The sequence below is a fragment of the Mus caroli genome, chromosome X, assembly GCF_900094665.2.
Source record: "Mus caroli chromosome X, CAROLI_EIJ_v1.1, whole genome shotgun sequence".
Taxonomy (NCBI): Eukaryota; Metazoa; Chordata; class Mammalia; order Rodentia; family Muridae; genus Mus; species Mus caroli.
The window spans coordinates 89,047,678-89,061,896 of record NC_034589.1 but is presented as its reverse complement, the minus strand read 5'-3'; the positions used below and the strand labels follow the sequence as shown (position 1 = coordinate 89,061,896).

General features: G+C 40.1%; 1 protein-coding gene across 2 annotated transcripts in view; it reads right to left on the bottom strand.

The window, feature by feature from the left end:
• Nucleotides 1-14,219, bottom strand: part of Apoo (apolipoprotein O) — a 43,998-nt gene that overhangs the window by 8,600 nt on the left and 21,179 nt on the right. For both annotated transcript variants that reach the window (XM_021153436.1, XM_029473540.1), the window contains exons 5-7: nucleotides 11,505-11,600; nucleotides 8,065-8,156; nucleotides 4,904-4,984 (exon numbers count right to left, since the gene is read on the bottom strand). In XM_021153436.1, coding sequence (XP_021009095.1) covers nucleotides 4,904-4,984; nucleotides 8,065-8,156; nucleotides 11,505-11,600 — 269 coding nt within the window. The remainder of the gene's footprint in view (nucleotides 1-4,903; nucleotides 4,985-8,064; nucleotides 8,157-11,504; nucleotides 11,601-14,219) is intronic.

Genomic DNA, 14,219 nt, shown 5'->3' with positions numbered 1-14,219 from the left:
TTTCTGACCTCTAAATAATAATTCTTTTTGGCCTATAACACTCAGTTGAAAGTAACTTGTTGCAGATTTTAAAAATCTATGAAAAGCAAAACTGATATTTACTGGGAAGATGGTTGTATTTAGCAAATTATAAGGGACTCTAGAAGAGAGAGTAGTAGTCACACATATGATCCCAAAAGTGGGAAGCTGAGCCACAAAAGCAATCACGAATTCCAGGCCAGCCAGATTAGAAAGTAAGACCATCGTAGAAAGAGCTATCTGCCTGATACTTGAAATTAGCCTCTACCTGTGATCCTCAGAGCTGAGGCTGGGATTATTTTGAAAAGGTTTCAGAGTAACAATCAAATACCCACACTCTTATTAAATTTCTAAAATAAGAGAATTATAGAGAAGATCAACAAGTCAACTATGTAAAGAATTTCTGGTCATCAACAAAAGACAACAGCCACACTTGTTGGTGCACATCTTTAATCCCAGCACTCCTAAGAATGAAGCAGAAGATCCTAACTTCAAAGATACTCTGGACTGCCCAGCAAGACTACACACACACACACACACACACACACACACACACACACACACAAATAGACGTATGTGCCCACACAGAGCTTATCAAAGGATCAAATATGAAACAAACCAAGAAGCCTTTGAATTAGCTTGTCCTTCTGCAGGCACTACAAAGAACTGCTAACTATGTATGCAATCAGCAAAATACCTGATAAAAATGCCATTGGCCAGGCCAGGCAATGGTGGCACATGCCTGTAATACTAGCACTTGGGAGGCAGAAGCAGGTGGATTTCTGAGTTTGAGGTCAGTCTGGTTTCTACAGAGTGAGTTCCAGGGCAGCCAGGACTGCACAGAGAAACCCTGTCTCAAAAAACAAACAAACAAACAAAAAAATGCCATTAGTCAAATACACCAGACTATATAAAAATAACAAAACATAAAAAGACAAAAAAGGGCTTATAAATTAAGAATATTAAGATGGGGGAAAAAAAGAGGTAGTTAGAAGTAAAAAAAAAAATTGACATGACTGTACAATGTCTTTAATCCTCGTACTCGGGAGGTAGAGGCAGGCAGACCTCTGAGTTCAAGGGCAGTCTGGTCAATATAGCGAAATCCAGGCCTGCCAGAGTTACATAGCAAGACCTCGGAGAGAAGGAGAGAGAAGGAAGGAGAGAGAGAGAGAGAGAGAGACAGACAGACAGACAGACAGACAGACCGACCGACCGACAGGACAGGACAGATAGATACACACACATAAACACACAGATGGGGCGGGCTTAAGTACTAAGGTGATAAAATCATAAAGAAAGGTAGGCAGGCATCATGGCTCCTACCATGATGAGACTGAGGTAGGTAGGTCCCAAAAATTAGGGCCACCTGAGTTATACAGTAAGACCGTCTCAAAAACAAAATGAGAAAGCTATAAATATATAGCTGGATTTTATACAATAAAATCCAGGATAGCAGCTGCTTTTAAAGAGATGGACAGGGCAGTACCTCAGATCAGCTACAGGGAGGGTTAAGCGGGAAGCTGGTGATTCTATTTTTCATCTTAGATCATGATTTATAAGTGTTTGCTTTTTAATAATTCACTTAGCTATAAAAAAGGTTCTTAGATGGTTGTAAAAGGTTAAAAGCTGTTTAGTAGGGGAAACTAGAGAAATCTGAGTGTGGGATATGTATTAGATATTATCACTGTCAACAATGAAAGAGCTTTCCTGGGTGTGATATTATCATTGATATTCATATATAAATGAACCTCCTTGCTCCTTGGGAATACATACTGAATTATATATGATGTATGGAAAGTATAATGAATAGCTAGAACTTTCAAACGGTTCCATAAAGGAATATATGTGTGTGTGTGTGTGTGTGTGCGTCTATGTGTATGAACAAAATGCATGTATTAAAAGATGGTAAGACAACATAGCAGATGCTAATCAGTAAACCTAAGTGTACAGCTCCAATTTTGCATCTGATCTATAGTTTTAAAACTTTTCTAGCCAGGCAGTGGTGGCACACGCCTTTAATCCCAGCACTTGGGAGGCAGAGGCAGGTGGATTTCTGAGCTCAAGGCCAGCCTGGTCTACAAAGTGAGTTCCAGGACAGCCAGAGCTATACAGAGAAACCCTCCCTCGAAAAACCAAAACAACAAAACTAACTTGTAAATAAGTAAAAGGCAAGTCTCCTTTTATGAAGTGTCCCCTGGTTCCCTTAAAAAAGCCAGGCTCTCTTGCTTTTGTCTGTGCCTTTCTTCTGGCATTTATGATTTATTTTATTTTGTGTTTCAGTTATATACTTCATCCCCCTTTACTATATCATGAGTTATCTGATATATATTTTTTAAAGATTTATTTTTCATATGTAAGTGCACTGTAGCTGTCTTCCAACACACCAGAAGAGGGAGTCAGATCTCGTTAGGGATGGTTGTGAGCCACCATGTGGTTGCTGGGATTTGAACTCAGGACCTTCGGAAGAATAGTCGGGTGCTCTTACCTGCTGAGCCATCTCACCAGCCCTATCTGATATATATTTAATTATTTGATATTCAATGAAGAGAATATATTCAGCTTCAGGGCCCCCAAAGAGTCCTATTCCAACATGGCTTAATTCTTTGCTCTCAATTAAAAAACAATGAATGGAGCTAACGTAAGAGCTGCTACAGCAGAGAACTCAGATTCCATTTCCCAGCACCCACACGGAGGCTCACAGCTGACTGTAACTCTAAGGGATCCAACACCCTCTTCTGGCTTCCCTGGTCACCAGGCATGCATGTGGCGCACACATACATGCAGGCAAAACACTCATACTCATATAAAATGGTAGTAGTAGTAGCAGTAGTAGTAGTAAATTAAAAGAAACCCTCTGCTGTATGATTAGTGTGCACAACGAAAAGAAGTAGGTAATCAATTAAGAGGTAAACCATATTTTTTCTGTTTTCCATTTACTCTCAACTGTAAATAGCCTTAAACCAGGCTGCCCTTCTACTTGGTTATAATTAGTTTTTGATGAAATAGCTAATAAAAATGTACCTGTAGTTAAGAAAAATCAAAAGACCTCTGAAAACCATGAAAGCCAACAAGGTGCTGGAGGAGGGAGCAGTCATAACATGCCATCAGCAAAGAGACACTTCGTTACCAAGTAATTTGTAAGATCTGAGTCTGCCTGAGATGGCCTCCTACTATCCGCACCTAAACCTTGAGGTAAACATCTAACGTACTCAATGTCAACTTTGTTTCCTCTTGTTGAGAATAGCCATCAGGAGAAGTATGCTTGCTGGGTAAATACATGGAGGAACACTATGACGTCCCCATTAACTTTGAAGAAGGTAGAGATATAACAGACAAAACAGAAACGTAAACGTAAACCCATAAATAATGAACTACTTAATGAATTTTTATTCTTTGTGGATGGGTATTTCCCTACATGTATGTCTGTTTACCACTTACATGCTTGGCACTCACAGAGACCACAAGAGGGATCTGGAGCACCTGCAGTTGGAGTCACAGAGAGGTACGAACTATCACGTGGGAACTGACTCTACATCCAGTGCTCTCTACCACTGAGCCATCTCTGTAGCCCCAACTAATAAACTACCTAGAAATCTTTACCACCTGACTCCAAAAAGACATGCAAAAAAATCTATGGATAAATTTAAATGACTGAGGTTTTATCATTTTTTTTTAATTCCTGGGTTCCTGTTACCACAAAATGTTGGTCTGTTTAATGTGTTCCAACCAGTCCTGCATTGAGATAAATTCTCTGAACAGCCAGACAAAGGTGTTTCCCAGTGACACCAACCTTTGCTCTGGTCAGTATGCACATCTACAGACATCACAGTGACCCGTTACGCACACAGGCTCCTACAAGATCCTCCTCTAAAGGTAGGATGCCCTAGTCTGTAGCTACACCACAGCCTAATGAGTAGTAGATACTAATTTGGTCTCATTTTTCATGATTCTTTCTAGAGACATGTAGTTTTTTTCTGACATTTTAATTCCTTTCCCATATAAAGTTTTGGCATATGCTTTTAAAGGAGTTTTTTAAACAAGTAAAAAAGGCTTCCAAAGAAATTGTCAGAGTGAAAATAAAACCAGGTCTATTTTTTTTAAAAGGACTGCCAGGTGACATGTGATACAGATGCAGAATTTCCCTCTTAGGAGTTAGTTTAGCCAGCCCTGGTGGTTCACACGTTATCAGAGCACTTGTGATGCTGGGGCCAGCAGGTAAGGGGAGAGGGGCTGCTGTGAGTTGTGAGACTAAAGGCTAGGTTGGGGTTTTGTTTGTTTGGAGGCCAGAAGAGGCAGATTTCCTCAAAATGGAGTGACAGGCAGTTGTTAAGCAATCTAACCCAGGTCTTCTGGACAGTGCTTTTAACCACTGAGCCATCCCTCCAGCCCCAAGTAAGTTTGTTTAATCACATTTATTTACATGGGTTTGTACATAACAAGAATGCACATACCACAGAGTGTATGTGGAAGTTAGAGGAAAACTTGTGGAAATCAGTTTTCTCTTTCCACCATAGGACCAAACTCAAGTCATCAGACTTGGAAGGAGACACATCTCTACCCACTGAGCCATCTCACTGGCCTTGAATCCATTTACAGTCCAACTTTTAGATAATACAGTATACTCTGAGGAAACTATATATAGAACAGAAGAGAAATTGCAGTCTAAGGCTATATTGAGATGCCTTTTTTGGTCACCATTTTTTAACCTATTGTTAATAACCAAATACTCAGATATTCTACTGTTCTTCCAAAAAGGACAGTAGAAACTAAAAGCCAACAGAAGAAACAATTGAAGGAATAGGGTGATTTAAGTATTTTACAAAACCTTAGAAGAACCATGTATTTCAATTTAAACCAAAAAGAACAAAATGAAAATGCTTCTCACCTTCTGAAAATTTTGCTTCCACAAATCTTCTACAACTATGTAGCCTCGTAATCCCCAGTCATATAACTTCTCCCCAGTGATCTGGAAACACAAACAGAAAAGATTGAGAAATGATTCATTTGTGAATGATAAAAAAGAGAATTTCTTTGCTCCCATTTCCAAAAGTACTGCATTTGACTGTTGTGGGGAAGGGAGTGTGGTGTGTGTGTGTGTGTGTGTAACTACTACAGAAAATCTTGGGACATATCCCTTAAACCTGCATAATATGCTTGGAGTATAGTTCAGTGGTAGAGCACTTGCCTAGGAAACATCTTGGCTTCAGTCTCTAAAGAAAAAGCAATGGGAATTCTGCCTCAGTCTGGAGGCTCACATCTCTAATGTCAGCACTTAGGAGGCTGAGGCGGGCAGACTGCTGCAAACTCAAGGCCAACATGAACAGTGAAATTCTGTCTCAAAAGCAAAGAACTGTATAACATAAACATAAAAAAATGAAAATTGAAAAGAAAAAAATGAAAAACCAAAGAAAAGAAAAAGAATAAGAAAAAGTGTGGTTACATATAATTTTCTCTTAAGATGACTGGCTATAAATTATGTGTATGTCTTTTATTACTGATGCTAATGATCAAATCTGGGGCATTATGCATGTTACTGATACTTATATCCCAGCTCCCAAAAGGTTATAACTTCTCAGCTAAATGTAGGACCACTGATGATATGAGGAATTCCTAAAATCACAAGGAAGAAGAAACATCTACCTAAACCACCTACTGCCCAGCCTGGTACATTACAACTAACCAAGTCAAGCTAAAATGAAAATCATTCATTTTAAAAACTTAGATGTAAAATATGTGAACACAATCAAGATATTTTTTCCCAGGCACAAACATAATGAAGCTTTTAATTATCATAGGGATTTTGTAGGTAGCATGATCTATATCATATTTCCAACATCCCATGAGGTCCTGGCCTTAGAGGGGTTATGACCTTAAGATGTGTTTGCCCATCTTTGGCTACCTAGCTTGAATTACTGGTGTGTGTGTGTGTGTGTGTGTGTGTGTGTGTGCGTGTGTGTGTGTCTGCCTGTCTGTCTGTCTGTGTGTGTGTGTGTGTGTACACACGCGCACACATGTGCGCATGCATGTTTCCTGCCTGCATGTATGTACTGCATCACAGATGTGCTTGGTGCCTGTGGAGGTCTGAGGAGGTTATAAGAGGGCATCTGGTCATCTGGGACTGGAATTACAAACAGTTGTGAGTTGCCATGTGCGTTTCTGGGAATCAAACCTACCAAAAAATCCAGAAAGCAAAACAAAACAACAACAACAAAAAAAAACAAACACAAAAACAAAAACCAAGTACTCTTAACCATTGAGCCATCTCTCCAAATACCTGGAATTTTTTTCCCAAGTATTGAGTCTTCAAAAAAAAAAAATGCTTCTAGCAATTTGCATTCATTGGTTCTACGTATAACAAAGAATACCGATTGTTCTACACCATAATACTTCAAAATAGTTTTTATATGGTGTGTATGTATTAAGTATATAAATATATGTGTGTGCTCATGTTGTGTTCTCGTGTACACTTCTATGTCTGTAATGTGTATGCAACGACACATGGAGGCCAGAAAAGGGCCTGAGATCTCTTTGACTGGAGGTGCTGTGACCTTCCTGGCGTGGGTGCTTCTTCTGGATGAGAAACAACAGCTCTTTACCACAAGGCCATCTCTCCAGCCCCAATTTTTTAAAGTAGTTCTCATTCTCTTCCTAATTTTTATAATTGATCATTGTCTAGTGGTGTTTTTACCAAACACTTTCCCATGAGTTATCCCCATCCTACAGAATAGTAAGGACATGAAGACTGCAAGGGTTCTAAGGCCAAGTGATTTGTCTGTAGCCCCAGCGCTTGTGAAAAGAGTGATCTCTGTAACGCACTGATTTCTGCGAGCCATATTCCTCAGTTATTCCTACTGCTCTCAAAATATCTGATATGCTAAGAGTCTTGGGCTCCTTGTTAGATATGTTAAGCATTTACCACACATGATACTGCTATTCTTGGCATCTCACATTTCTGAGAGGAAAATGTTTTCTATCACTATGAGGATATTTTCTTTCTTTTCCTTTTTGTGGTTTGGGCATGGAACTTCTACACATGCTTAACAACTGTTCTACCACTGAGGCACTACTTCCCCTGTCCCAATATACCCAATTTGGGTACGTTCTTTTTAGCTATAGACTCTGAACAGAACAGAACTTAAGTGGCTAAGTGCTCCATCCAAGCTTGAGGTTTCTAAGAAAGAAAAGTAAAACTGTAAAAATGGAACTCAATGACAAAATACAAGATGAGGAAATCTCTTCGGAAGCTAGGGCTCTTCTGGCTTGGTTTTCTGGTAATAAGATATGCATGCCACGATTTTTTTAAAGAAAATAAAATTTTAAAAGAGAAAAATATATACAAACACAAAATGTATCATTTTAACTGTTTCAGGAATATATATAATTAAGTGGCATAAAGTGTCCTTACTGTTCAACCATCACCATTCTCCACTTCCAGATCTTTTCATCACATCCTACTACCTTGGTGGTGAATACAGAGATGCTGATGCTATCAATCTTAAGGCATGTTTGGAAACCCTATGGTCTATCTTACCCAAGTTATCAGCCAACTGTGATCCATCTACTTGTATGAAACACCCTAGCTGTAATTGGCTGAATTTAGTTTAAAAACCTCCGGTCTACCATGGGAACTGACGGGGGCCCAACAGAGAAACATCACTCGAGAGACAATCTGCGCGGACCCCATGTGGCCACCCACACAGATGCCCACCCAGACAATAAGCCTGCACTGCCGGCCGCAGTTCAGCTCCAGAGGATTCAAAAGCAGAGAAGAGAGAGTCGTGGATCACCTGAAGCGTTGCCACTGAGCCAGGCTACGCCAGCCAGACGGGAAGGTTAGTGAAGAGTAAAAGTGTGTGTGAACGGGTGCAGGCCCATTTTACTATTTATTTGTTTATTTCTGTTTATGAATAAAAAGCTGTTAGAACCTTTCTACCGAGTTTGAGGATTTACTTTCCACCTCTGTCACTAACCTCCATTCCCAACAATTCGTGACACTATCACTCACACAAAAATGAAGAATAGCCTTGCTTCCTGGGTCTGACTCACCTGGGCAATGGTGATGGCTTGTTGTGGGTAATAGACAGAGGCACCTAATCCCATGAAAAAAGGAGGATACAGCAGCTTCTTTATTTTTGAACCTAATCAATAAAAAGTAGTACATACCATCAGATGATATGATATTCTTTCTCTCACAATTTATACTAAAAGTATACATTATCCCTAAATTGAAATATTACTTAATAGTACATACAACAAAATGAATTGCTATTTCTTTACAGCTTTGCAATATAATTCATATATTTCACCCACTTAAAGTACAAAATACGACTTTTTGTGTGTTCACAAAGCTGTGCAACCATCATCCCAATCAATTCCTCTATTCTCAAAAGAAACCCCCATCATTTAGGGTAAAGCATGCTTAGCATGCACACAGCCCTGAAATCCCCAGCACTGAGGAAGGAAGGAAGGAAGGAAGGAAGGAAGGAAGGAAGGAAGGAAGGAAGGAAGGGAGGGAGGGACCCTGCTAGCACCATCATCCATCCCTACCAACAAACACATAAGGCTAAGGGAAACCTATTTTTGATCTCTAATGGATTTGCCTACTCTGGTAATTTCATATACATGGAATCATATAAAGTATGATTCTTTGTGACTAACTTCCTTCACTCAACAAATATTTCAATACAGCCACTATTAATTAATGAAAGCTGGCCTAATTGTAGCCTAAGCTGGCCTACAGGTATATATCCCCTCTACTTTTTTTTTATATATCCCCTCTTGCTTTTTTTGTTTTGTTTTGTTCTTTTTTTTACTTTGTTTTGCATTTGGAGATAAACTCACTATGTAGCCCAGACTAGTCTTAAACTTGTGACTTTTCTGTCTCTGCTTTCTGTGTGGTACAACTGATATTTTTTAAAGCAAACTGACCACCTTCCTATTCAAATACAAATGACAATTGCTGCTTTCCTTCCCTTCCTGAGGTTTCATTAAAACAGCAGTAAGAGAATACAATACAGATCAGAAATGCCATAAGGAAGAGAAAAAGTGCAGAGGGGCCACTGGCAGATAAGAAGTCATCCAGGCCAAGGATGTGGGTCAATGGTGGATTAGTGCTTAGCTTAACTAAGCCCTGGGTTTCATTCCCAGCACCACAAAAAGTGTCAACTGTTAAAGAAATACAGCACAGTTAGTTAAGCTTAACTAACTGTGCTGTGTTCCTAACAGTTACTTGCCTGGCACATATGAGGTCCCAGGTTGTTTCCCAGCACCACACATGTCACACACACACACTCACACACGCTCACACACACACACTCACAGCAGTTAGTGCCTAAGAGTAAAGACCTCCTCAATATAGTGTGCTCCCATCTGGCTTAAGCTAACCTAGAATGTGCCTGCCTATAAAGCCTGCCTGTAAAGCCACATTTATACACTGAGTTCTTACTGGCATTTCAATTGCCTCATTCTGAAACATGACTTGACAACTAAGGATCAGCAGGCATTGGAGGAGAGCCTGCAATATAAAAGTAACATCCAGAGAACAAGACCTCATGGAAATGAGCAAAGAAAAACATTCATAAAGAATGAAATAAAGCAAGCAAGGAAACATAAGACACTACAGTCACTTAGAAAGAACTCATTATTAACAAAAAGCATTCAGGAGGGAGAAAGAAAGCAAATCCTCATAGAAAAAGCAGAGCTAAAGAAAGCACCCCGCCAATTGTCCCACTATAGGCTGAAAGCATCAGCATGATATAGAAATTCAGAGCAATGAAGATCTTCAAATTTTCCAAGAATGAAAAAGGTGGGGGAGGAGCAACAAGTATCCAGACTGACTGTCCACTCTGCCGTCTGCAATGCCACATGCTAGTTTGGATGAAAAAGAACTCCAAGCTATCCAAACTGCCAGAATGAAGTCTCTCACACATACGGTTTGTAAAAAGCAATGGAAGCATGTAATTCAACAACATGGCTGAATGTGGCAAGGAGAAGGTGACATAAAAGCCCAGGAAATTGAGCTCAATATTGAGTACAAAAGTCCACTAACAATTGGGTTAGTCTCAGAGCAGGTTACAGGATAGAACTGGGAGGAGAGTGGACTCCATCCAATAAACTGTCTGGAGAAACAAAGTGAAAACCAACTAGGAAAGTATGCAGGAGTTTATTCCTCGGGTGGACAAAAGCCATCACCTGGGCAGTGTGCCCTCCTGACTCTAAAATAACACCTAATGCACAAAGAGGGAAGAGTTCAAAAATTAGAGCCATCGGTATAAAACTATGGTCTCTTTTATGGTGGTCAGATTACAAGGTTCTTTGCTGGGATATTTCTAGTTTGAACTTTGTTTGTCTGTTTGAGAGACTCTCACTCTGTAGGCCAGGCTGTCCTGGAACTCACTATGTGGCCCAGATTGGTCGTCTTGTGCCTCAGCCTCTTGGATGCTGGAATTATCGCACTAAGCTTCTAATCACAGTTTTTGCAATATCTGCATTTTATCCCCATAAATCTTTATTTTACAATGAGTAAAACTACAACTAGATCATAAAAACAATCTCCTCAGAGTGAAGCCTTTTCACACCATTATTATTTTGTGATATAACAGTAGAATAAAGTAATATTTCCTGGTGCTTAGGCTTGAGCCCAGGGCCTCAAGCATAAAAGCATTCTGTCATTGAGCTATGTACCCCAGCCCTACGGTCATATTCAGAGATACTAGGTACTGTAAATGTTACGCACTTCTAAAGTATTCATACCGTCGCTAACTGAAGAGGTGACACGTGAAGAATTTAGTTAATGCGCGAGTAAAGCACTGTCCTGCTTGCTGTGATTAATAGCCTGAGCATAACAAGGCTTTTGTGTTATTTGAGTTTGGGGTTTGGTTTTTGTTGTTATATTGTTGTTGTTTGGGGGTTTGGTGGTGGTGGTTTGGGGGGGTGGTTGGTTTGCTTTGCTTTCCTTTTCTTTCTTTTGTGTTTGTTTGTTTGTTTTGTGGGCTTTTTCATTTTTTTTTTGTTTGTTTCTCCAAGTAACAGACCTCTGACTGTCCTGGACTCACTTTGTAGACCAGGCTGGCCTCAAACTCAAAGATCCACCTGCCGCTGCCTCCAACTCTGCCTCCACCTCTATAGTGCTGGGAATAAAGACATGTGCCAACATACCTGGCAACAGTGGAACATTTACAGTTTGTCAGTTGTGAAAGACTTTGAACAGAAGTTTACTCTTTCTGTACCATAGAGCAATATTTGAACAAGTAAATGTGCTTATTAAGTATAACTAATTTCTTTTTCTTACCAAGAGTATAAATTTCTATGTATGTTTAAAGTCAAATGTAACTGGATAAAGACGCACATGAATCATTATGTTAAGAAGTCCACATTCAGGAACCAACTTATTAAAAAGCTATTAAATATGGATAAAGAGCCACACATATATCCCATCTCTCCCATATAAACTGACTCTGGGGGGAACCCTAAAAAATTGCACCTACCTCTAGCAAAAAGGAGTCCAACAAAACCAGCAAAACCAATAACACCGAGTCTTGGGAAAAATCCAGGAGGCGCATTTTGAAGATAGTTATAGTTGTCTATGATGGAATAAGATTGGGAAATAACTCCATAAATTGTTCATTAAAACCAAAAGCAAAAGTCTCATACATAACTAGAACATACAGTACCAAATGTTCCCCAACGATGCATCCTTTGCTTCCTGTTAGTACGTATTTGCTTTGTTTTGTTTTAAGTCTGCTTTCATTTAGTATAAAGCGAACCCATGATCATCCTGCCTCACTCCCATGTGCTGGGATTACGGGTGTGTATCACCAAACCTAGCTCACACTTTTTAAAGACAACATTGCTGTGTGGCCCAGGCTGAATTTAAACTTGCTTTGTATCCCAGACTGGCCTGGGACTCACAATCCTGCTTTACCATGAGTGATGAGATACACACCACCATCAACTGTGACAATATGATTCTTTGCAATACATTCTTTCAGGAACCAAACACATTCAACTCAGAAACCAAGTGTCTTTGCCATCTGAACTCATTATTTGAACTAAAGAACAATATGTTTGGATAATGAAGGAAAACTGCAGTATAAATTTGTGCTGGCTAGGGTTTTGTCAACTTGACACAAGCAGGGTCATCTGGGAAGAGGAACCTCAACTGAGTAATTGCCTCCATCCAATTTGCTTGTAGGCAGGTCTTGAGAGCATTTTCTTGATTAATGCTGATGATGTGGGAGGGCTCATGCCATTTGGGGGTGGAGCCACCTGTGGGAGGGTGGTCCTGAGTGCTAGACCTCGAATGAGAGACCTAGGAACACTCAGTTCTAACTGGGATGCCTGTATCAAATCCCCCATCTCAGGGCTCAAGGAACCCCACCAAAGGGGAGGCAGAAAGAACGTAAGAGCCAGAGGAGACAGAGAACTCCAAGAAAGCAAGACCCTCTAAATCAACATGAACTAAGTTCATATGAACTCTCAGAGACTGAGGCAGCAAGCACAGGGCCTGCAAGGGGCTGCACCAGGTCCTCTGCATAGATATTATGGCTTCCAACTCAGTGTTTTTAAAGATATTTCTGAGGGCACAAACAAGTAGGTCTCTGATTCTTGTGCCTTCCCTTGGGCTCTTTTCCTTCTGTTGGCTTCTCTTGTCAATTTCCAATGTGTTAGTTTTTGTTTTATCTTATATTTTAATATTATCCTGTTTGTTTTCTAATGACAAGCATAAAGGGATGAGAAGGGATCTGGATGAGAAGGGAGGTGGGGAGGAACTGGGAGGAATGGAGGGAGAGAAAACTGTAATCAGGGTATATTATGTGAAAAAAATCTATTTACAACAAAAGAAAAAATAAAATAAAATTGCATTAGTGTTAGAAAAAGAAAAAGGAAGGAACTCAGGCTGAGCAAGCTACGGGGAGCAAGTGAGTAAGGAGCACTCCTCCATGGCCTCTGCTTCAGTTCCGACCCTAACTTCCCTCCAGGGTAGCTTGTAAACTGTTAAGCTGGAATGAACCCTTTCCTCCCCAAGTTGCTTTGGTCATGGTGTTTTATCACAACAATAAAAAGCAAAGTAGAACAAGGTTGATGCTAGAAATCAATAGCCACTCTTGCTGGTCATAGAATTTAATAATTTAAAAATAAATACAACAGTGAGCCTACTGAGGAAGTAACTAATACAACACATGGCCTTATTTGCCATGCCTACGCAGGTCTTAGGACTTGGATTTGCGTGCTATCTCCTTTCCTCTCCTCTCTATGGAACCAGTCTCACAGCAGATTGGAGCCCACTCAGGCACTGCCTGCCTCCTCAGGAAAGCTCATCCTAAGTCATCAGCACAGACACTGCCTCCTTCTCTAAGGTACCAGAAGTTAGAAGTTAGTCTCTGTGCCACCCCTGCTATCTTACCCTAAGCATTGCATCATTCATGTGTGTGTTTTCTGTCTCCCCACACAGAATATATGTTCTCTCACAGTTGATTGCTTAGACTTATATGTTACCTTCTCTTGGTGATAACAGTAGATACTTATCCAACAGATCTTTGTTAAGACCACCACCAGGTACAATGACACATACCTATGAAGTTGTCACGGTGAAACCCATTACTTTGCATGCTAACCTTAAAAATTAATAATTAAAAAAGAATACTGCCAAGAGTTGTTTAATACCAGATGAAGTAATAAACGACTTGAAGCTAGGTCATGACTTCATTCTCTCTCAACTTATCCTTAGCGTTCCCTATGTTTAAAATTCTTCCTGGAAAAGCCTGAGTCCTGTCTCTAAGCACTGATCACATTGAGCCAGCTATGTGTTTGGTATAGAGCTTCTCCAGGAAGACCAGCTGAATTCCTTCCTGCATCTAGATTTTATGCACTTTTTTAAAAAGTTGTTATTGTTATTGTTGTTGTTGTTGTTGTTTAGACTACACAGAGATCTCTCTATGTAGTTCTGGCTGCCCTTGATCTCACTGTGTAGAAAATGTGCCCTTGAACTAGCAGAGATCCATTATTGCCATCTCCCTCCTCAGTGACAGAAATAAAGGCATGTGCCACCATACCTGGCCTGTGCAACATCCATTAATGGCAGCTCACAAATTAGTATAATTCAGAAAATCCGGTGAGGAGTAAGCAAGCTCTAGTGCACTGTAATTTTGTTGCTGTTGTTTGGTTTTTAGCACTGGACCTCACAGATGAGAGTTATTTGA